This window comes from Podarcis melisellensis, assembly GCF_964234715.1.
Source record: "Podarcis melisellensis genome assembly, chromosome: 17".
NCBI classification, from domain to species: domain Eukaryota; kingdom Metazoa; phylum Chordata; class Lepidosauria; order Squamata; family Lacertidae; genus Podarcis; species Podarcis melisellensis.
In genome coordinates, this window is record NC_138534.1 from 36,047,475 (window position 1) to 36,072,548 (window position 25,074).

The 25,074-nt window shown below is 46.7% G+C and overlaps 1 protein-coding gene and 1 long non-coding RNA gene across 2 annotated transcripts in view; one reads left to right on the forward strand and one right to left on the reverse strand.

The window, feature by feature from the left end:
* The first annotated feature begins 13,404 nt into the window (after positions 1-13,404).
* On the forward strand, positions 13,405-16,111 carry LOC309360474. Its single transcript, XR_014164184.1, has 2 exons — positions 13,405-13,490; positions 15,011-16,111. It is a non-coding gene; the product is annotated as an uncharacterized lncRNA (long non-coding RNA).
* LOC309360261 (cysteine-rich protein 3-like) overlaps positions 15,698-25,074 on the reverse strand; it is a 43,661-nt gene continuing 34,284 nt past the window's right edge. Inside the window, exons 4-5 of the mRNA XM_081894939.1 lie at positions 21,234-21,288; positions 15,698-16,078 (exon numbers count right to left, since the gene is read on the reverse strand). Coding sequence (XP_081751065.1) covers positions 15,996-16,078; positions 21,234-21,288 — 138 coding nt within the window. The 3' untranslated portion in view covers positions 15,698-15,995. The remainder of the gene's footprint in view (positions 16,079-21,233; positions 21,289-25,074) is intronic.

Genomic DNA, 25,074 nt, shown 5'->3' on the forward strand with positions numbered 1-25,074 from the left:
TGTCACGGGTGGCGCTGTGGGTTAAACCACAGAGCCTAGGACTTGTTGATCAGAAGGTCGGCGGTTCAAATCCCCACAACGGGGTGAGCTCCCGTTGCTCAGTCCCTGCTCCTGCCAACCTAGCAGTTCGAAAGCACGCCAGTGCAAGTAGATAAATAGGTACCACTCTGGCGGGAAGGTAAACGGCGTTTCTCTGTGCTGCTCTGGTTCACCAGAAGCGGCTCAGGCATGCTGGCCACATGACCCAGAAGCTGTACACCGGCTCCCTCGGCCAATAAAGCGAGATGAGCGCCGCAACCCCAGAGTCGGCCGCGACTGGACCTAATTAACAGTGCTTAGGTTAATTAACTGGACTCTTTACTGTTAACAGTGCTTAGGTAATAAAAGAGCCGGGAGCCAATGAGACACAGTCAGTTTGGATAAACAGCACAAATGAATGAGTTTGATTGAACATTTTTATGGCCTTCAAGCAAGGCAACACTTTTCTGTACTTCAAGGATGAAGAACATGAGACCCTTCAGATGCTGTTGGACTCCGACAACTTCCACCAGCCCTAACTAGCATGGCCAATGGCTGGAAATGATGGCAGTTGTAACTCAGCGACACCTGGAGGACTGCAGATTCCACATCCCTGCACCAATCAAAAAATGCATAGCTGAGGCAATGTGTCCTGTTTTGTTGCCTGATGAGAAACAGGAAATGCCACCCTGCTCTGCCCTACTGCCCACGCTGGCATTGCCACCCTGCCATCCACAGCCACTGGTGGAGAAGCGGCTCAGGAATCAGCCACTGATTTCTAGTGAGATGTCACATGAAATCAGCTCTGATGCTGGTGCCTCTTTGCAGTGGGTGGCAAACATTGGAGGCTTTTGCTGCCTGAGGCAGCTGCTTCACTCTGTCTCATGGGTAGGCTGGCCCTGTGAACAGCTACTAAACATAGCTCCTTGATGTGTACTAATAGCTTGGAGATGTTTCCTCAATGACTTTTGAGGGCTGGCACACTCATCTGCTCTAGTGGGGAGCTTGAGCAGGAAGAGTTTAACAAGCGGCGCTGCGTGGCACTCCACATGGCATGCCCAAACTTGCCAGCATTCCCATCTTGATGATGGTACATGAATGATGGGGACACCATCATTAAGATAGGGATGCTGGTGAGCTTGACTCCTGGCTTGGAATTAGTTTTTGCCACCTCCACCACGGGTAGTAGGGGCAGTGGAGAGCCTGTTTTTTTTATATTAAGAATGTGGGTGAGGGCAGGCTCTTGCTAAGCAAAGGGGAAGCCCATTGTGAGCAGTTTCCCACAGTCAGAGCCAAACCTCCTTGCAGATATCTCTGTGGCTGGGTTTGGTAGAGATCATGTTAGAGTATTTGAGATGTGTGTAAGATCCCTAGGTCAGGATATAATATTACAGAAATAAGATTTATTGCTGGAAATAGATGTGAAGCAGTACTTGCCACGAACTTAGGGATTTCAGAATGAGTCTTGCGATATCTAAGATTTTGCTGACCAGTAAATTTATGTTCTGTCAGTTAAATTGTTGTTGTTGTTTAGTCGTTTAGTTGTGTCTGACTCTTTGTGACCCCATGGACCAGAGCACGCCAGGCCCTCCTGTCTTCCACTGCCTCCCGCAGTTTGGTCAAACTCATGTTTGTAGCTTCAAGAACACTGTCCAACCATCTCGTCCTCTGTCGTCCCATTCTCCTTGCGCCCCCCATCTTTCCCAACATCAGGGTCTTTTCCAGGGAGTCTTCTCTTGCACGAGGTGGCCAAAGTATTGGAGCCTCAGCTTCAGGATCTGTACTTCCAGTGAGCACTCAGGGCTGATTTCCTTAAGAATGGATAGGTTTGATCTTCTTGCAGTTCATAGGACTCTCAAGAGTCTCCTCCAGCACCAGAATTCAAAAGCATCAATTCTTCAGCGACCAGCCAGTTAAATATCAGTCAGTTAAATATTGGGACTGAAATACCAGTAGATTCCTCCAGACTGCATTCAGCAGCCCCCCAAACCCCTCAGGCTCAGCCCCATACATGCTAGAATCTTCCTGGGCTCTGCTTACTCTGACCCCTTGGCCCCACCCAATGGCCTCGCATTTTTGAAATCACAAGTTGGCAACCCCAGTATTATTTGTGAGTTAAATCAGTTTGCTTGAACCCTGGCACTCGCTCTACTAGACCATTTCTCAGGTGGAAAATAGGTGTCATTTTATTGAATGCAAGGAAGCAGGAGCTGTTAAAATACTGCTTTTGGTCTGACCTTGTGAGTCGAACAGACTGAGAGCAGGGCATCTGCCAGCATCACACAAAAATGTATACACAGGTTCACTGTCAGCTGATTGAACCATCAAAGCAAAAGGCAGCCGTTTTTATAGCTTCAGCTATAAAATGCTAGACTGTTAACATCTACAGTAGTGTCTTTTATTATGTTGGAGCATAGAGCAACCTAATACTCCGCCTGCAGGACATATGTCTAGAGAGAGAACAGTAAGTTTGGCTTTGTTTATCTGGCTAGATGGCACCAATGCAGCTGCTAAGTTCCCTCCTGAGTTGGGATGAGGGATCAATTTGATTTTGCTAGTGCTCCAATGAGGAACTACCAAGTTCATACTTCTTGAACCAATATGCAAAGCTGAAACATAGCTGTCCTTTGAAATTTGCACCTCGCTGAATTTTACAACGCACTTGTCCAACCAAACAACGCATATAGAAATGTTTACATGAACATGTCAAAAAAATGCGTATATTAGTTTTTGTATGCTTTACATGAAGGGAAATTGCTTGTAAAATGTGCATACAGTATTAGTCTAAACTGCCTGCAAAAATATTTTTATTACAAGAAATTCACACTAAATTAGTGGCAAATTTCCATGAGGATTTCTTAAAACGAAAATGAGGAAACTGCTGCAGAAGGTGAACAAAAATTTAAGACTAGGAAAAAGAGAAACTGAAAGAAACCAAAATCAACAGGCCCAACCATCCCTACACCTGAGTCCCAATATTTAAAGATACATGTACAAATTATCAACAAACTTAAAAATAGGCACCTGAGCTCTTTATAACATGGAAGGAGACTCCCTAGGTGGCCTCAACAGACGTACCGTATTTTTTGCTCTATAAGACTCACTTTTTCCCTCCTAAAAAGTAAGGGGAAATGTGTGTGCGTCTTATGGAGCGAATGCAGGCTGCACAGCTATCCCAGAAGCCAGAACAGCGAGAGGGACTGCTGCTTTCACTGCGCAGCGATCCCTCTTGCTGTTCTGGCTTCTGAGATTCAGAATATTTTTCCCCCCCTGTTTTCCTCCTCCAAAAACTAGGTGCGTCTTGTGGTCTGGTGTGTCTTATAGAGCGAAAAATATGGTATTTTGTCCTCCCCAGATTTTGGATGGATAATTACGCCAACACATATTTTTATGTTTATCTTTTATATATTTTTCAAGAAACAATATAAAATGCGGTTGATTACCTGTGGTCACAATAATCTCTGGCATTTTTATTTTTTTGTCTGCCCAACGGCTATGGAGAGCAGCTGCACCACTCATAATTTGCCAGGTTAAAAGGATACAACCCTACTTGGTGTGATCAAGAACATCCTGTATTTGGGGATAATGCTTAGAGAAGCATTAGGAATGTAATTACGAGGAATCACACTCGCACAATGTGCTTCCTTTACAAGGCATATTCCATTTCTCAAGCTGTAGCAACAGAAATAAAAGATTAAAGCCAGCTCTTTATTTGTGTTTAGCAGATACCCACAAACATTGTACTTAGGCCACGTTTCAGATCTCAGCAAGGAGGACAGAATTTTCGCCAATTTCCTCCTCTGAAGAGCTGGAAGAAATATGCACATTTCTATTTTGTGCTGCCTCATGTTCAGCGTGCTCAAATTACACATGCAATAAACTAGAGCTACAACCAATGTTCTCATAAAAATGAGCCTCGGAATTCTCCTGTGTTAATCTTGATAGTCACTGAATACGCACACACGTACAAATGATACGTGATTTTGATTTCAGTCTAAAACATTTGACAGTATTTGATAAGTAGCGTGCAATGACAGTATATTTCACTGTTGACAGCTATGCGGTGAACTCCTATGCCTGTTATGCAGATGTAAGTCTCACTGAATGCAAGAGGCTTTATTGTTCTGTTATATTACTTATTTTATTTATTTAGCAAAACACATATACCCCTGTTGTAACAAAACCACAAGAAAGGAACACCAGCATGCCATTGTAAGGCAATGAATTATAGCAGAACCCTAAAGAGATGACGTCCAGTGCGTAGAGTTATTTATTTTGTGTGTTGAGACCCAGAAACCTCCCCCCTAAAATAAATTCACACATGACTCAAATTTTGGTTTGGTTTTTGGCAGAATTTAGGCCACAACTTTATTGATTACAGAAAGTGATTGATTGCATAGGCTCTGGTTCCACTAGCTCCCTGCCATGCAGGCAGCACTGACCCAGGACACCAGCGTAGGTCAGCCAAGGGTGAACACCTGGATGAGCGAAAAGCCGGGAACGGGCTAACTCCTTCACCCAAATGTCCCCCTGGACTCAGGCATGGGCGCACCCCCCTCTCAGGGGTTGACCAGGCCATCGAGTCCCTGGATTCCTTTAACAGAATACCCTTCACATAGGGATGGCGAGAGCGTTCTCCCATCCCTATCACCTGAACCAGAGCCTATCCGCAAGCTTACAAGTTGTGATGATTTGCTACGCAGCAAGTGAAACCCAAATGGCCGCAGCCAATCAGCCAAATGGGGAAAATTCCTGCCGTGCCCCTGTCCCAACGACAGATGACACACGACGGCATAGCAAGTTCAAGCGCAACAAGCCCAAAAGTAGGGAGAGGTGGGCGGGTGTTCCGAATGCATGCGCCGAAAGAGGAAGCTCTGGGTCACGTGCATGGGTATAAATAGATCCCTCGAACCGTTTGGACTGTGCCCCATTGGCCAGATTGCACCCAGCTTTGAGGGACCTACCAATTGGGTGTTGTGGCTGACCAATTGTACCCACCCACAACACAGGGTGTCAGTTTCCAGGTCTCACCACAATACGTGCACTCTTTAAGGGAGGACCCGATTTATTAAATAAGAAGACCTGGGAGACCAGGGTTCAAATCCCCTCTCAACCACGTAGTTCATTGGATGAGCTTGGGTCGGTCACGGTCTTGGTCCAGTGGCCAACTGGGCTTTCAAATTTCAGCGGTGCCCTGTGTGACGCCAAAAATCCCCCCTCCAGCCTCTCACCTTACATTCGTAGTCATTGTTGTGGTGCCCCCTGCAGCGTCCACTTGATTTGGCGCCCAATGCAAGCAAACCGGTTGCACCCCCCTAAATCTGCCTCTGCTGAGACTCAGCTTGGAGGGTTGTTGTGAGGATAAAATGAGGAGGGGGAGAACTACGTGTGCCTCCTTGAGCTCCCTGGAGAAAAGGTGGGATATAGAATCGTCGAATTGGAAGAGACCCTGAGGGTCATTCAGTCCAACCCCCTGTAATGCAGGAATCTCAACGAAAGCATCCACGACGGATTGCCACCCAAACCTCTGCTTAAAAACATCCAAGGAAGGAGAGTCCACAATCTCTGGAGGGTTGTGATGATAGATAGGTAGATAAAATCAGCGCCTTTTTTTTTCGGGGGGGGGGGCGGACGCAGGGGGACACATACCCTAAACATTTTGCGAATCTTTGTATTTTGTCCATTTACTGTATTACTTTTTCCTGATTTGTTTTTTTCCCCCAGTACATTTTTATTCAAATTATGCAAAAAAAACAACAAAACATAACAGTATAAATAAATATAAGATATAGAAATAAACATAAACATACCGGTAACTATATCAGTATACATATAAATATAAATATAATTCATTTACATAATTTATTATTTCCCTTCCCCAAAATATACAAAAAAATCATAGAAGAAAATCATAATGTTTTAGGCTCTACCGAGCCTTGGACTCCCCTCCACCCTTTTGGTAAGTATCGAATAAATTCCGGAATCACGTATTTGATTTTTAATCTTAGAACCAATCACTGTTAGACTTATTCCAACCCCGCCAGTTCCTTTTACAAATTTGTTCCAATATATTTCCATTCTTTTTTCTGATTTGAACTGTAAAACGGTGATTTTCTTGAGTCAAAATGAGAGTGCCCCTAAACATTTTTTTTAGAAAGAAAAGCACTGGATAAAATAATTGTAACCGTGTGAAATAAAATGTTAATAACATTCAAACATCCATACCAGGAATCAGGGCTGGATTTAGGTTTGATGAGGCCCTAAGCTACTGAAGGTAATGGGGCCCTTTATACGTCCAGCTGTCCTTTGTCAACAACAAATTCTCGCTGTTCTTTGTGTTGAATATATGCTATATGGTAATTTATGGACCTAATAGGTATCTAAAGCCATTTGCACATACAGAATGTAGGCACCTTGTCTATAGAAATGAGCAAACCAGTGATATTTTAGGGAGCAGGCCAGCAGGCGGGGCCCATGACTTACATCATAGGAGCCTACACAACACAAAACACTGTTGCTGTATGTAGGTTATATTTTATTTGTTTTTTTTATCTTATATTTAGGAAATGTACATCCAGGTTTTTTTCCTTTAAATTTTTTGTGGGTCCACCCCCAAGAGAGTGGGGCCCTAAGTTATAGCTTGTTTAGCTTATATGTAAATCCAGCACTGCCAGGAATCCAGCTGTTTCCCTGTTATCTCAGCGCATTGAGCAGAACACTGGAAGCCAGAAGCAGGCTTAGTTTATGCTGAGTAACTGGGTAAAATACTGCCTGCTCAACCTGCACATTTCCCCTTATACACCCATCAGGCTGGAATAAGTGCACATGGAAGGTTGGAGGTTCAGGGAGAGAGGACTGGTTCTTGCAGATCCCTGCCAGGGCTATTTTCCAATTAGCATGTTCCGATTAGCACCTGAGGCGGATCCAAATTGCTGCTGGCATTTATATTTTCAGCTGACATTTCTCTTCTCTTCCAGTAGCCTTTTGTGCAACATGAAATCTGTTTTGCATCTAGCAGGATGTAATCTAATTAACTCTGCACAACACACCCTGCACTCCATCTTAACCCACAGGCTTTGAAGTTCCCCCGTCACCCGTCTTGCTCTGAAACATCTTTCCCTCCCTCAGCTTTTGTTTTGCTGTTTTCTGATACATTGAGCCCGAGGAAAAGTTTCGGGAAAGCTTTTGCTCATTGGCTTGTGGCGTTTTAATAATCCTGATATGTTGCACTGGGGAGCTTGCTTGCTTGCTTGCTTTTATAGCCCAGGACCTTTCCGTCAGGCATTGGGAGGTGGCTAGATGAGAGAGCTGGCTAGCCCAGACCGACAAGAAGGAAGCATCACTTGTTTCTGGGGCACCAGCTCAGGAAGGTTGGAATAGCTGTGGAGCCAAGAATCGGCTGCCTCGAATGATTGCCTCACCCAGGCTAATGGTATGGCTGGCTTGGCCAGTGGCGTAGCGTGGGTTGTCAGCACCCGGGGCAAGGCAAGTAATTTGTGCCCCCTAACCCGTGGATTTGCTCCCCCTAACGCATGGATTTGCTCCCCCTAACCCCCAGATGTTGCGCCTGGTGCGGCCGGCCCCCCCTGCACCCCCCACACTATGCCACTGGGCTTGGCACAGGATAACGTATCATTCAATGTGCATAAGATAACCTGGGACTTCATGTTGAAGACAACACATGGTACCAGGAATGAAGTGTATTGTGGGAAGGTAATATGGAATAGTGGAGGGCTCTGCATGCTTTCTCTCTCTCCTGAAGCATCAGAAGAGGGAGAAGTTTAAAACTGCCATTTCTCCCCTTTCAGGCTTTTTTCTAGAAAGGATAAGACTGGGTTAAATGTTTTGGCTGGCATTTCGATGCTGACCGTGTTGTACGGACCCTTTAAAAAAAAAGTGCATGCTCAAGGAGAGAGGCTGGGGCAACCAGGCCAGATGGGCAGGGAATAATAATAATAATAATAGTAATAATAATAATAATAATAATAATAATAATAGCACCAATCCCACATTAAAGACCCATGTAGAAGCACTCTGTGTGGGACGTGGGCGGCGCTGTGGGTTTAATCAGAAGGCTGGTGGTTCGAATCCCCACAACGGGGTGAGCTCCTGTTGCTCAGTCCCTGCTCCTGCCAACCTAGCAGTTCGAAAGCACATCAAAGTGCAAGTAGATAAATAGGTACTGTTCCGGTGGGAAGGTAAATGGCGTTTCCATGCACTGCTCTGGTTCGCCAGAAGCGGCTTAGTCATGCTGGCCACATGACGTGGAAGCTGTACGCCAGCTCCCTCAGCCAGTAAAGCGAGATGAGCGCTGCAACCCCAGAGTCGGCCACGACTGGACCTAATGGTCAGGGGTCCCTTTAACTTTACTGGAAGCACTCTGTATGTACCTTTAATACCAGCATAATTAGTTTCTGTTGTTTCCTAAAGATTCTGCTCTAGGAGAACTCCCCACTTCTTAAGTATAACAGAAAAACTGGCTGTGTTTATGAATAATCCACCTACAGTGGTTCCCAGATCGCCCTTAGTAAATTCTGTCTGTGCGGCCTTTGATTGCTTTCCCATGTTTTAGTAAATAAATCTCTAGCTACATGCAAGACTTGCCCTTGTTTCTCATATGGAACACATTCCTTTATACAGTCCAGTAAACATCTCACTGGATCCAACAGTATGTTAATCTGGACCATGTCTGTGATTACAGCTGTTACCGTCCTCCAGGTTTAGTTGATTCTTCCTTGGCCTTCGGTTACTTCCACCGCATGTGCCAAAAAATAACCTTTTGTTTGACTACATAGCCAACAATTCCCTTCCCCTTTTTTATATATTTTAAATGTTTTCTACATTGCTATATGCCACTGAGTGGCCATTTGAACCATGTTTTTCTTACTGCCACCTTCCCCAACCATATAGTTTGGACCACAGCTCGCATCAACCCCAGATAGTACATGCATTCTCCTCAACTGTCCCGGAACATTCCATTTTTTCTTGCATGAGCACGGTGGACATTTTGGGTGCTGTGATCTCGCATGATTTCAAGCCGTAACCCCCCACTCAAAAAAAAAACACCAAAAAAAACCCAAACACTTTTTCAGGGGGGAATCTCAGTGTGAAATCACTCGAGATCATAACGCCAAAAATAGCCACCATGCTCTCACAAGACAAAACAGGCAGATGGCATCCCAGAAGATGGTGTCCCAGTTTTTCTCTTTGATATTTTGAGGGGTATACACATGCTGCCTGGAACTCATGGGAGTTGTAGTCCAAACCACCTGGAGGGCGTTAGGTTGGCAAAGACAGATTTACTGCCGTCACAAATTTAGACTTCTTAACAAATATATACAGTATTCCACATTTCCCGAGAGAGGTTTCACATTACAAAGTCTTTCCCCCACGTCTTGATGTTACTTTCCTATCTTGTTTTGGCTGCCTAATCATGATTTAATTGTGCATCCTGAATTTGCCGGTGTGTGATTAAATCCCACCCAAACATAGTGACTTTCTGGGAGTGCCCCTGGAGACTGCAGTCTTCACTTTTAACTCCCCTGCTGCCGGTGGAGATGTTGCAACAGCTTTGCATGCAGCCCGGTCTCTTGCTTATGCTCACCTGCTCCTTTGCCTGTTTGAAGTGGCTGTAGTTGTAATTTGTTGGCAGCTTCCCAGAGTGGCTAGGGCAACCCACTCAGATGGGTGGAATAAGAATAAGAATAAGAATAAAAAAATACGTTTTTCAGAATAGGAGCTCCATGGTTGTAGGTGATGTCGTGCTTTTGCTGGTACAACCAACTTCTTCTTTATACAGTGGTACCTCAGGTTACATACGCTTCAGGTTACAGACTCCGCTAACCTGGAAATAGTGCTTCAGGTTAAGAACTTTGCTTCATGATGAGAACAGAAATTGGGCTCCGACGGTGCGGCAGCAGCAGGAGGCCCCATTAGCTAAAGTGGTGCTTCAGGTTAAGAACAGTTTCATGTTAAGTACGGACCTCCGGAACGAATTAAGTACTTAACCTTAATCATTTTTTAATGAAATGATTTTAGAATGTTGTATTGTTTTATTGTTGTTAGCCGCCCTGAGCCCGGCTTCGGCTGGGGAGGATGGGATATAAATAAACAATTATTATTGTTGTTTTATTATTATTATTATTATTATTAACCTGAGGTACCACTGTATATTTTTGACAACAAAGAGGAATATTGTCCCATCTTCGGTTACAGGCAAGGCTACAACAACATGGGTCATGTTTAACAGCTTGACTAATAAGCAGCTGTTTTTGGAATTTGAATGGAGAGAGGGAGCAGCGAGAGCTTCTAAGCAGCTGAAATAAGGGGCATCAATTCATGCCACCTGTCTGTCACCCATTCAGATCTGGAGGCCTCTTGCGTGTTGACCAAGGAGCAGAGCATGGGGTACTTGCTGTGACTGTTCCTTCCTGGGGGGGGGGGCGGAGAAGGTGTAGGAGGCTTCCAGGTCCCACTCAGTTCTGGTGGTAACTTTGCAAGACGCATACTTTGTTTCATGCCTTTTTGGAGGGAGTGTTTTCTTTTCCTTGCCTTCTATCCTGCCCATTCTGATTCCACTCTGTAATTTTGCCGCTTCATTGGTTTGGCTATTGTTGGTTGGAGCTGACCATGTGTGACTCCAGCTAGCTCATGTGTCCTGGGGAACAGAAGGGATTAACTCATTGCTGTCCTGGATGTCTCCTGCATGAAGGGAAATTCATGGTAAGCAACCAGTCCTGATCTACGGGACCGCCTCTCCTGGTATGCCCCACAGAGGAACTTACGGTCTTCAAACAAAAACATCTTGAAGGTCCCAAGCCACAGAGAGGTTAGGCTGGCCTCAACTAGAGCCAGGACTTTTTTGGCTGCGGCTCCAACCTGGTGGAACGCTCTGTCACAAGAGACAAGGGCCCTCCAGGACTTGACATTTTTCCGCAGGGCCTGCAAGACAGAGCTGTTCCACCTGGCCTTTGGTCAGGGCGCAGCCTGACTCCCTCCTTTGGCAATCTTTACAAAACTTTAGTTTATGGTTGCCATCAATTTTGATTTTAATTCATTTTTATAATGTTTTATAATGTTGTACTGTTTTAGTGTTGTTAGCCGCCCTGAGCCCGGCTTCGGCTGGGGAGGGCGGGATATAAATAAAATTTATTATTATTATTATTATTATTATTATTATTATTATTATTATTATCTGCTGTCAGTGCTTAGGATTCTTTCCGCACCACCAGCCCTAAGCTTTTCTTGTAATTTTATAAATAAACCAAGTGTCAATGGACACCACAAGACTCTGGTGTTCTTTCTCATCCAAAGGAAACCGAACCCTGCAGCACCACCCCTGGAACTTATCATCGCTCAGAGATATGAGGCGTGTGCAACGTACAATATAAGCAAGCCATGGAAAGGAGGTGCCTTTGATCGAAACCAGATGAGGAAATAGCTTGAGGAGCAGATGTTCCTGAGCATCTGTTCCATGGGTTTAGAAATCAAGGAAGGGCAAGTGTCATTTCAGTGCTCCTTTCCCCTAATCTTGTTAACACGGCATAACATTCCTTGTTAAAACGAATTGCTTGGCTACTGAGTCTTATACTGCACAAGGGAGACAGGTTTAAGCAGTGTTCAAAGGTGATGGTGGAAGACAATTTCATTTCAAATTTGTCCAGACTCCATTTAGCCCATGGTCCTCTGACTGTTTTTATATCCCTCGGAACTGCTTGTTAAGAAAGTTGAATTAGTACCTTCATATTTTGAAATTAGTCAGTTTTTCTTACCATGAAAAGAACAGCAATACAGTAAGGTAAAGGTAAAGGGACCCCTGACCATTAGGTCCAGTCGTGGCCGACTCTGGGGTTGCGGTGCTCATCTCGCTTTATTGGCCGAGGGAGCTGGCGTACAGCTTCCGGGTCATGTGGCCACATGACTAAGCCGCTTCTGGCGAACCAGAGCAGCGCACGGAAACGGCGTTTACCTTCCCGCTGGAGCGGTACCTATTTATCTACTTGCACTTTGACGTGCTTTCGAACTGCTAGGTTGGCAGGAGCAGGGACCAAGCAACGGGAGCTCACCCCCGCTGTGGGGATTTGAACCGCTGACCTTCTGATCGGCAAGTCCTAGGCTCTGTGGTTTAACCCACAGCGCCACCCGCGTCCCTAGCATTACTGTAGGGGGGCTATTTCCACCTTCTAGCTCTGACCAGGTAAATGGCAGTTGTGCAGCAAGAAGGCAAGCACTTGGCTGGACAGCCACCTCCTTCCTTCCAAGGTTTAAGCTCAACACAGACTCTATTGGGTTTGGGTTTTCAACTGCTGAAGGTAACAAACAGCCATCCTTGCAAGTGTTTGCCCCTCTCAGTTCAACAAGAAGCCCTGACCTGGATTGACTGACTTAAAACAACAACCCAAAAAACCGCTGCATAACTCTGCTCTGTACAACACCCTGGGATTTTTTGACATCCATTGACAAGTGGAATGGCTCAAGAACCATCTAAAAAAGAGTGAGATTTCATCCCACCTTTCCGTACAACCCTCTTTGAGCCATGAGTCTAAGCCACTCTTCCTTTTAGCAGGTGACATAAGAAGTGGAGCTCACATCCTCTGTAACTTGTAGCCCCGTAGAAGGTGTGAGATGGAAAGGAGAAGGTAAAACAAGTCTTTGCTGTTAAACCTAGCGCTGTACTGAAAACACCTTACACTTTCTCACCAATCATTATCAACGAGCAAAGGAAACACTTTTTAAAATGATCATACAGGAGAGAATTTTTTTGATGAAATTCTCAAGGTATTTCAAAACAAAAAGTGGAACACCTTCTATTGCACTTACATTACATACAGTATACAGTGGTACCTCAGGTTAAGAATTTTATTCATTCTGGAGGTCCGTTCTTAACCTGAAACTGTTCATAACCTGAGGTACCACTTTAGATAATGGGGCCTCCTGCTGCCGCCGTGCTGCCGGAGCACGATTTCTGTTCTCACCCTGAAGCAAAGTTCTTAACCCGAGGTACTATTTCTGGGTTAGTGGAGTTTGTAACTTGAAGCGTCTGTAGCCTGATGTACCACTGTAAATCAGCATGTGCAATAGTTGTGCAAATCTCTCTCTTTTTGTAATGCAATAAAATGTTGCAGTATATTCTCCTTCCATCCTTACAGGAGTGCTCCTGTTCCAGCCAGGGCATTTTACCCCCTCTGTTTTGTGTTTGTTTTCAACAGGCTCACAACATTCTAGTCCTCACTGAGAAGGGTTTTGGGGGGATATTTTTTCTTGCCACCTTAGTTCTTTTTTAATTCAATGAAGAATTGGGTTGGGGTTTTGGTTGTTTTTTTGTTTTGGTACTTCTACAAACCTTGGGGTTCTTCTGAGGATTCTGATACATTCTCCTTCATTCTCAGGGGGCCTGTTTTGTTTACCTTCCTGTGTTCATTATTACAGGGAGTTAGCCCACATTTGAGATGATGCTTCCAGGTCTGCTGCAGGTGAGCTTGCAATTTCAGCTGAAACTGAAGGCCAGTCCTGTTCACTTCCATGCAACTTCTAGGTGTGGCAGTGAAAACCTGATTACTTATTTTGTAAAAATGTGCTGCTCATATTCATGCTCCTTTAGGCTCAGTTGACTGACTTGCTGGCAGGTTTTGTGGCTTGGCTCAACCCCAGGTACACTCCACAATAAAATAAATTACTGTTGTTTAATCACTGAAGTAAATTACCCACAGAAAATTATTGTGTCACCATAATAGATTCTCTCCTTGAAGAATAGCACCTTAGAAGAATGCTTTCAGTAATTCCCCCCACAAGTTATGGTGTGTCATAATTTAGCTATTATGGTTACAGAAGCGATAACAACAGCTTTAATATTTCACGGTGTTTTTACAGTGTCTTGAAGGATCCATTTAAAAACCTATTATGAATATTTTGTAAGCAGTTGTGGTATTTACTTTCCTCTGTCCTTCGCCCAGCAGGTACTTGTCTCAAATATGAGCCACGGAAACATCCAACGCCATGCATCTTACAGGTCTGAAAACTGAGCACCACACATTTTCAGAAGGCCATATGGTTGAGGGAAGGTCCAGATGTGTACTAGGAAGGCTGATTAGGGAAAGTGGAAACAAGAATGACAAAAGGATCTAGGCAGGAAGACCAGCTGCACAAATATAGGATGGGGGAATCACTAGTTTGCCAGTAGTATATGTGAAAAGGATCTAGGGTTGTAGTAGACCACAAGCTTAGCACGTCAACAGTGTGATGCAGCAGCAAAAAAAAAGCTAATGCTATTCTAGACTGTATCAACAGAAGTATAGGGTCCAGATCAAGAGATGTAATAGTACCACTCTATTCTGCTTTGATCAGACCACACTTGGAGTACTGTGTCCATTTCTGGCTGCCACAAGTTAAGAAAGATATTGAAAAGCTGGAACGTGTGCAGAGGAGGGCAACCAAGATGATCAAGAGTCAGGAGACTAAGCCTTATGAGGAATGATTGAAGGAGCTGGGTATGTTTGGCCTAGAAAAGAGGGGATAGCCATCTTCAAGTATTTAAAGGGCTAGCACATGGAAGATGGAGCAAGCTTGTTTTCTTCTGCTCTGGAGGGTAGGACCCAAACCAATCGCTTCAACTTCACAAGAGAAGAGATGCTGAAAAAACATCAGAAGAACTTTCTGGTGGTAAGAGCTGTTTGACAGTGGAACAGACTCCCATGAGAGACACTAAGCTGTTCTTCCTTGGAGGTTTTTAAGCAGAGGTTGAATGGCCACCTGTCATGGATGCTTTAGCAGAGATTCCTGCATTGCAGGGGGTTGTTCTAGATGACTCTTTGTGTCCCTTCCAACTCAAGAATTCTATGATTTCGGAAAGAGTACTATTTACCTTGCTCACACTAGGCAGGGCAGTTGCTGATCTTGTTGTTTCTGTTGTCTGTTGCTCAGTCCAGCTTGTGGTTGTCTCACTGACGACATTGGGGGGACAGGCTTGCTTTTTACAATTCTCACTAACTCTCAGTCTTGCAGGTGGTTTCTCAAGATGAAGATGGGCAGAATACTCTCACGGGAGTTGCGAAGGCTGCTATGTGTGTCTCGGTTGAGCTATTTTCAGCTATTTTGGACTGCATATCTGTCCCACACAAGCTGGGCATTGCTGTGCAGATAACACTGCCTGTATTACCTGCAGCAATCGAAATCTTCCTTTGGCCACATGTACTTTTCCACCAGCTGTTCTGTACTTCTCCCTATTCCATATCTCTGTTGAAGTCACCACATAAACACATCACTGGCCCACATCTGTGTCGAATAAACACAAAAGTTCAAACCGCATTCACTCGACCCATATCTTAGTATCAAGAAATGGTCAAGGTGTGACAGAGCTTCCAGTTTTGCAAAATGAAATGCTGGAGCATATGATTATTTTGAGAGTCATTGTTCGAGCCTCTAGCATATATTTTATTACATCAACGAATGAAAGACTCATTTGCAAATCTGAAGTGGCTGTTTGTGTGAGATACTTCTAATTTGCACAGGGTTTCACTGCTGTCCTTCTGAATATTTCTAAGTGACAGTTTGTGTTGCTTATGATGTTGAGCCAGTTCAGTTATATCTTTGGTTGTGGGTCTGTAATGAGGACATTAATTCAACTTCTGGTTTCCCTGGCTTACATGATGTGTTGCTGAATGAAGGACACAAAACTGCAAAATGCAGGTGTTCACAAGTGCTTTATTATTCAGTACCAACATATACAAAATAGGCACATATCTTAGTCTAAATAAAGCTACAGATGCTTTGCAAGCATTTATACATTTCAACAATGTTCACTATTAACCTGCTACAATATATTTATCACAGCTGCTACGTTAGCCAGAGGTAGGGTGAACTCTATTACAGAAGCTGTCTGACCTTGTTTAGATTATTAGTTATGTTCAAGCAACACCCTTTTTCAGCTGACATCACTTTATAAATTGCTACTTCTACGCAGCATAAGCAAGGAAAGACATCTATGAGCCCTTTCGGATTTCTGCTGGAACCTTAGGAGAAGGCGATGCCCCAAAGGACGAGCGGGTGGTTGATGGTCTTGTTCCTTTGCAAATTAAAAAGAAAACATTTTAGAAAACGTTGTGGGAGAAAAATCGTATTTTACTTCCTCTCTCTCTCTCTCTCTCTCTCTCTCTCTCTCTCTCTCTCTCTCTCCATAAAGCAAAACTCACATTCAAAAGTCGGATAATTAAAAACACAGATGCATGCTGTAGAACATGGTGCACAAGCCTAATCTGCAGCTCTTCCTTTGAAATCCTTATCAAAGATTTCTCCTGCCAGGAAATTAAACCTGCTCAGAGTTTTGCAGAAGCATTGCCAAAGTGTTCAATTAAAACCTGGACTCAGCTGAACTTCCAGGTCTCACGAGAAGCCGAAATGAACATAAGCTCCAGTATTATTTATATCGTTTGACATACGAAGCCACAATCTGATCCCAGTTTATACACCTATGGGAGACTGCAAAGGATTATGTGCACGTTGCATAACGTTATACATTGTGCCAATATAAGTAGCCTAAGACTGAGGCAAGATGTTTCGGCCAACGAGAGTAATCCAAGCACACAGTGATGGTCCCTGTGAAACAGTGCAAACAACACCAAGACCCAGCAAATGAAAATTGGCTCACTGTCTTGATTCATTTTGGGGAGGGGGGGTTGTAAAATAGGTCTAGTTATTGTTTTGTCTATTTGGCACATTGGAATCTGAGGAATTTGTGTATAATATATACTGGTATTTAATGTTTGCATGCTGCACTGTGAGAATATTAGACAAATTAACAGAGAACGGGTCTATCAACAGGCATTAGCCATGATCGCTAAAGAGAACATCCTATACAGTATACAGGTATGGTGGAACACTGAATCTCAAGGCTCTTTAGCAAACAGCCCACCACATGGACCACACTCAGTGATCCTGAAAACCATTACTTCAGCCTGCAGGTGTAGGTTTTCAAGTCAAGGAGGGAGATGGGCAAGAATACTTAGCTTTCTATGTTCAGGGAGTTTTTAAATAAAAGAATGCAGTAATGCAGTCCCCACTTGCAGCCAGAAATAACGCAGTCCAGAAACAGTTCTACCACGTGATGTTCAGCAGATGTTGGGCTGTAGCTCAGTGGTGGAGCTTTGCATGAGAAGGCCCCAAATTCAGTTTACCAGTCTCCAGGTAGGAATGGGAGAAACCTCTGTCAGAAACCTTAGAGAGCTGCTGTCAGTCAGTGAGGACAGCTAGGTGAACCAATGGTATGAATTAATGTAACACAACTTCCTATATTGATATGCTGGATGGAGTTCAGAACTTAGTGCAGGAACACAATGAATCAAGACTGGAAGCAAATGGACCTCAGCAGCAACCCAAAAGAGGCTTCTTTCTTGTTTAAACAAGGGTTGTTAATTCAGGATAATGACCCCGAACAGACGTCTATGATCTCTGAAGTAAATGTAACCAACCTCACATAGCTGACACAAAAATAGCAATTGAGAGAAGGGGTATAAATATTTCAACCATGAAACAAGCCTTGACCTTGAACACAAGATCAAAACCCAGACCTAGGCATTACAAATGTGCATGCTAATCAAACTACTTGAAAATTTAATTTGCTGCTTTAGAAACCTGGATGCAAACTCAGCCACGGGTCAGGGACAGCAGAAAGTAGAAGGACCTGATTCTGAAACAATGATGACAAAGACAGTATAAAAGGGCCCAAGATAATTTAGGTTTACCAGACGATTAAATGAAACTCACTGCAGGCCCTTCCATGTTTATTCTCACTATTCCACCATATTCTGAATGACCAGATGCCTGACCATTAGGGACCCCTGACCATTAGGTCCAGTCGTGACCGACTCTAGGGTTGCGGTGCTCATCTCGCTTTATTGGCCGAGGGAGCCGGCATACAGCTTCTGGGTCATGTGGCCAGCACGACTAAGCCGCTTCTGGCGAACCAGAGCAGCACACAGAAACACAGTTTACCGTCCCGCCGGAGTGGTACTTATTTATCTACTTGCACTGGCGTGCTTTTGAACTGCTAGGTTGGCAGGAGCAGGGACTGAGCAACAGGAGCTCACCCCGTCGCGGGGATTCGAACCAAGGTATTAAAGAAAGAAAAGGTGTGTTACATACACAGCAGTTTACCTATCGGGTCATCGGAGTGTCTTTCCTGCCCCTGCATCCTGCTTCTACCAAGCAGAAGAACGGAACTGCTCTAGACCTCATCCCTCCTGAGAGAGAGCTGGGCTCTCCCACCGCCATAATTGGAGAGCAACATATGGTATTATGTTCCACTTGGCTGCAGCGAGGAAAAGGCTTGCTGACTAAGTGGCAGGCCCACCGTGTATGAAGGGAGAGGGAATTAGCAGCTCGTTCCTTTTCACCTTTCTCACCCCTTTATGCCAGATGCCAGGCACAGAGCTAAGGCTGGCTTCTGGCCAAGCTGATGCAAGTGAAACCAAGCGCCTTTTTCTTGCTACACACCCCAGAAGTTTCCCTGAAGCAAGAGGCTGAACTGTCACGGAAGCAGCTAGGGACAGATTAAATTGATGAGTGGTTTATAGGCTGTGTACACACCCTACCTCAAAGCACATTTCGTCCTGGGAACTGTAGTTCACCCCCTCATGGAGCTATGACTCCCAGCACCCTTAACAAAACCGTTCCCAGGATTCTTTAGGGGTAAAGGGACCCATAACCATTAGGTCCAGTTGTGACCGACTCTGGCGTTGTGGTGCTCATCTCGCTTTATTGGCCGAGGGAGCCGGCATACAGCTTCCAGGTCATGTGACCAGCATGACTAAGCCGCTTCTGGCGAACCAGAGCAGCGCACAGAAATGCCGTTTACCTTCCCGCTGGAATGGTACCTATTTATCTACTTGCACTTTGACATAGTTTTGAACTGCTAGGTTGGCAGGAGCAGGGAACCGAGCAACGGGAGCTCACCCCATTGCGGGGATTCGAACTGCCGACCTTCTGATCAGCAAGCCCTAGGCTCTGTGGTTTAACCCACAGCACCACCCGCATCCCTTTCTTTAGGGGTAGTCGTGCACTTTAAACGTATGGTAGTATCTTTCAAGAAAAGTCCTATATAGTCCGTTTGGCAGGGAGTTGATGATGCAAGGATAAATGGGGGTTTATTTCAATCTGTGCAAGCCAATCTTTCCATCTGGCGTGGGTATGCGATGGCCCGGTCACCTGAATCATCCCACAAGCACAAATTGCTAGCAGGCCTCTCTGACGGTCGTTCTGAGAAAATCCCAAATGACTCGTTGCAGGAAGATTGTGGATTTAATTTGGTGATGTGTTTTCTTTTTGCCCTGACCCAGCTCTAGTTTGCACAACAGTGAGTTGCCTCAGCTGGGAATTGCACGTCCTCATCAAGAGTTACATGCAGCCAGTTCAATGGAAGACAGAACAGCATTGCATGACGGGTCTTCACGCAACCTCCTTGCTCTCTCTCAAGGAATATATGAGAGGTGAATAGGGCAGCGATGGAGCATATTCCCGTGCTGCCCAGGTGTGATAGCCTGGGATTCGGACTCGGAGGCTGAACCTGACGAATCCCAGCCTGCACAGGAGTCCCCGCCTCCAGAACCAGCTGAGCTGGGGCTGGGGCCTGAGCCTGAAGGGTCCTCACCTGTGCTGGATCCTCAGGTGCAGGCATCAGCTGAGCCTGCGCTGGCTCCTGAAGTGATGGAGGACCCATTGCCTGCAGGTGCTCCACTCTCAGCCCCGTCGGGGGAAGCTGAGGTTGCCTCTGGGTCCGGTAACCCTCCAGCCTCTCCTGAGCTGCAGAGGCTCAGGGCAGAGAGGCGGAGGGAACTAAGTTCCCGCAGGAGGAGTGCTGGCCTCCAGGCCAGGAGAGGCGAATCACCTGTGGACCGGGGCCGCCCTATGCCTCGGGGCAGATAAAAGCCAGCCAGCCCCAGTCCCAAGTTGCGGGAGCAACATTGTTGGTAGCTTCTCCCTGCCTACACCCTGTCTTGCTCTCCTGCCAGAGTTCCTGACCTCACCCGACTCCCCACCTTGGACCCCGCTTCAGCTTTGACAGACAGCCTCCATACCGCACCCTCGACCTCGGACTGGACTCGGACCTCGCCGCACGGCTAACCCTCAGGACCGGACACCAGGGCAGGGGCGCACCCGAGCTGCTCAGGTGCCCAGAGTGGTGCACACGCTCTGCAGCCGGGGGCACTGTGAGCCACTCACGGGCGGAGAGAGCTGTCCACGGCAGACATTTGGCACACCACCCACCTGCGACTCCCAAGCCTCCCCCAAAACGAAGGAGGAAGGAGGGGAATGCCACTGGCAAACAGCGCAGCTCCCCCCTTACCCCGACGGATCGGGGTAGGCTTGGGAGTCGCGGGCGGGTGGTGCACCAAATGTCACCTCCCTCAGTGAGGGCGCCCAGGTCGCCCCCCCTTTCTATACCCCTGGAACAGGGTTGCATCAGCTGGCCGTCTCTCCCTGCCCCACCCCTCCACAAAAATTAGCAGCATTGCTGAAAAGGAACCTATGCACATAGATCAATTTATGAGCAAGGCCTTTCCTTGCAATCAGGAACCCTGGGCTACTTCCAGGCAGGCATTTGTTGCAAAATGAATTTTTACTGTAGGATAAGAGGAGCGCGTGAATGGCCCTTCTTTCCTAAAAGTTGTTAAGTGGAAGAATACAAATGCATCTCTTAATATCGGTTCATTGGCCAGCGGCTTCCCTCAAAGGGTCCTGGCATTGTAGGGTGCTGAGTATTGTTAGGTAAAGGGACCCCTGACCATTAGGTCCAGTCGTGGCCAACTCTGGGGTTGTCGTGCTCATCTCGCTTTATTGGCCAAGGGAGCCAGCGTACAGCTTCCGGGTCATGTGGCCAGCATGACTAAGCCGCTTCCGGGGAACCAGAGCAGCACACGGAAATGCCGTTTACCTTCCCGCTGGAGTGGTACCTATTTATCTACTTGCGCTTTGACGTGCTTTTGAACTCCTAGGTTGGCAGGAGCAGGGACCGAGCAACGGGAGCTCACCCCGTTGTGGGGATTCGAACCGCCGACCTTCTGATCGGCAAGTCCTAGACTCTGTGGTTTAAGAGTTGTTAGGAGACCCCAATTCCCTTCCCAAAGATATAATTGCCAGAGTTCTCTGTGAAGAGGAATTGGCTCTGAGAATTGTAGCTCTTCTCTGTGAGTGCAGGGCAACTGGTTCATGGGATAGGAGTTTACCTCTGGGTCCAAAGCGCTGAAGGTAGCAGTGGGTGCAGTAAGGTTTGTCGTCATGCTGTGAAAGTAGAAACAGAAGAAAGATTAGTTCTCCCAGATTTTCTAAGGACACTTACATGTTGCTAATGCCATGCAGGCTATTGTACAAGACACAGCCTGATGCGAAAGTTGCTGCCCCCCCTTGATGGGAACTTGCTGGAAGGTGATAGGATCCTGCTTCCCGGTTGTTGATGGCCATTGGCTGCTCAAACCCACCTGGGCTGGAAGAATGCTTTTAGTATTTGGTTGCCAGCAACAGAGGGTCAAAACAGCTCAAGGCTGGGAATTGTTCCAGCAATATTTCTAAGCCACAGGAAATTGTGGGATACTGGGAAGGTAGACTGATATGGTTGGGACTAATTATACCAGGGCACATGCTTGATTTGCGTCGGCTTGGCCTGTACGTTTGTGAATAAATAGCTAGTTATAAAAGGCACTGTCAGGGAACTGCCATCGGAAAGAGAGATGGTGCAGAGGCTCCAGCAGACTCGGAGAGATTCTGCAGCGGAGGAGGGAACCAGCAGGGGGAGAGCAGAAGCTCCGGCAGAAGGGGAGTCGGAGGAGGGAGCGCTCTGGGATACTTCTAGTGAGAATAGTGCAGAGGTAACAAGACCCCCGTTGGCAACTCCCACCCTTCGCCGGAAGCTGTCACGCAGAGAGTCACGAAGGCGCATGTCCGTGAAACAACTTTTATGTTGGCGTAAATTTCGTAGACGCCCACTGTCAGATTCTACCAGCGACTAACGGAGTCATGCCTTGGGAGGCTCCGTTAGTGCCTCGGTTTGGTTGACCAGCCAAACACCAGAGGGATCAAGCTTTTACGCACAAGCAGCTCATTATCCCATCATAGCAATCTGACAGTCTTTGAAAGCAGCTTGTGCAAGCAGAGGGCATCATGAGCGAACCAGCCGGAACCGCAGGAGCTGGAGCTGGAGCAGGTCCAAGCCTGGAGGAAAGGTACAGGGCGATGGAGGTCCAGCTTGCGCTGCAAACGGCGAGGCTTGAGGAGAGGAGGGCTCAAGATGCGGATAAGGGGAAAACCGCCCCACTTGCCAGAAAGGTGCCTGGATTGGTGCAGAGATTTGGGGGGGATCCCAGGAACAATCAAGCCTTTAGAACGGAGATGCAATATGCTCTCAATCTACTGTTTGATGACTTCACCGATGAGAACTCTAGAGTGGCGTACGTAATTAGCCATCTAGAGGGAGGGGCGAGGGACTGGGTTCGACCCCTGATGGCAGCCAATAATGATATCTTAAAGGACACGAGGAAGTTTTTTCGCGCCATGGACTTGATGTTTTCCAGCGAGATTGAGCAGGGGGTGGTGTGGAGGCAGTTGATGGGGTGCAAACAGGGGAGCCGATCTGTACGTGAGTACTGGACTGAGTTCACTATGCTTATTCATAGACTGGGGTGGGATCTAGCAAGTGAACCTATTCAAATGTTATTTGAAGAAGGGCTCTCTCCGACCGTGAAAGATGAACTTTCCCGGGCGCCCAGGGAAGAGTCTATGGATCAGCTGACTAAATCTGCACTGTCCATAGGAGCGCGCCAAGAAGCAAGAGCTTTGGAAAAACGGGAAGGAAAGGGGGAACGTTGGAAGGACTTCCGCATTCCAGAGATTCCGGAGCAGTCTTTCCCGCCCGCAGAGCCGATGGAACTGGGAACAGCGCGCGCGCGCGCAGTTTCAAACACCAGTGAAGGGCGGAAGAAGGAGGGAAAGAGTGCCAAGAGATGTTATCTCTGCCAACAGCCAGGGCACTTTGCCAGAGTTTGTCCGCAAAGGAAGGAATGGCAGGGCATGGCGGGAACTGTTGGGGGAAAGGAGGAAGGAGAAATAGAGGAGCAAGTAAAAGCCAACGCCTGGTTGCCAACATCAGGGCACAGCAGCCAGGCCAGGGAGTAGTGAATGTGCCCACGCCGGAACCTCCAAGACCAGCGCTTGTGATAGAGGTGTTGCTGGAACTGTCAAACGGACACCCACTAAAGATAAAAGCGCTATTGGATTCAGGCAGCTCCTGTAATTTCATGAGTAAGGAGTTTGCTGCTGAACACCAGATACAAACTCTCCCATTAAGTAAGCCTTTGCAAGTAACCACGATTGATGGGAGGGAACTGTTGGGGGGAGAAGTGAGCCAACAGACTGTACCAATGATTATGAGGGTGGCAAGACACACAGAACTGATAGCGTTTAATGTAGCCACCTTGGGAGGAGCTCCCATCATTCTGGGAATGAGCTGGCTGGCACTACACGATCCGCTAGTAGGCTGGCATCAGAGGGTGGTTTCCTTTGGTTCAGCACATTGCCTAGAACACTGCAAGGAGGGAGAGGGTCAGGCAGGGGCCAGAGCCACTCTAGCAGGGATGGAAGTGACTGACAAGGGGAAGGTGCCACCACAATACGCTGATTTGATTGACGTCTTCAGTGAAAAGGAAGCAGATAAACTGCCCCCGCACAGACCCTTTGACTGTCAAATCACCTTACTCCCAGGAGCACAATTGCCAGTGGGCAAGCTGTATGCCATGTCAGACCGTGAGATGCAGGAGTTAAGGGAGTTCATTGACAAGAACCTCAAGCGAGGTTTCATCAGAGAGTCACGAGCGGTGGGGGGCAGCCCAGTGTTCTTTGTGGACAAAAAAAACACGGGCAAACCCAGGCTTGTGTGTGATTTCAGGGCCCTAAATGCTGTGTCAGAACCAGTGACTTTCCCTATGCCCAGAATTGATGACATTCTGACACGGGTGAGAAAAGGGAAGATTTTTACCAAGCTGGACCTTAGGGGGGCATATAACTTGATACGTGTGAGGAAGGGGGATGAGTGGAAGACCACTATGTTCACCCCCTTGGGGGCGTTTGAGTACCTAGTTATGCCTTTTGGATTACAAGGGGGCTCCGCCTGCTTTCAATCATTCATGAATCACGTCCTGGGGCCATTGCTTTACAAGAACTGCGTGGCGTTCTTAGATGACGTCCTGGTGTACTCAGAGAATGAGGAGCAGCATGTGCGAGATGTTAGAGAAGTACTGAGCAAACTGCGAGAAAATCGGCTGTGGGTGAAACTGGAGAAATGCCAGTTTCATAGCAGGGAGGTGGAATTCCTGGGGTACCGGTTGTCTGACAAGGGGTTGGCTATGGATCCCAGCAAGGTTCAAGCGGTACTGGAATGGAAAACACCAAAGACCAAGAAGGACGTGCAAAGGTTCCTGGGCTTCGGAAACTTCTATAGGAAGTTCATCAAGAACTTTGCCCATTTAACAGCGCCCATCACGGATTGTCTTAGCAGCAAGAAAAAATTTGCTTGGACGGAAGAAGCGCAAGGGGCATTCGAACGCTTAAAGGCAGCGTTTGCGTCGGAGGAGCAACTTTTGCACGTGGATCTACGGCAACCAATGCGAGTGGAGACTGACGCGTCAGACCGAGCGGTAGGGGCCGTGCTTCTCCAGCCGGGGAAAGATGCGTCTGAATGGAGACCGTGTGCATTCTTCTCGCGGAAGTTGAACAAATCCGAGAGGAACTACACAGTATACGACCGAGAACTGCTCGCCATTCATGAAGCATTCCGGAGATGGCGGCACTTGCTGATTGGGGCGCAGCACAAGGTTCAAGTCCGGACTGACCACAAAAATCTGGAGTACTGGAGAACAGCCCGAGTGCTGAACCAGAGACAAGTGAGATGGGCCCAGGAGTTCTCCAAATTCAATTTTGAGATTCGTTACGTGCCAGGGTCCGAGAACGTAAGGGCGGACGCTCTTTCCAGAAAGCCTGAGTACTTAGAGGGGGAGGGCGCGCCGGAAGCAAGGCACG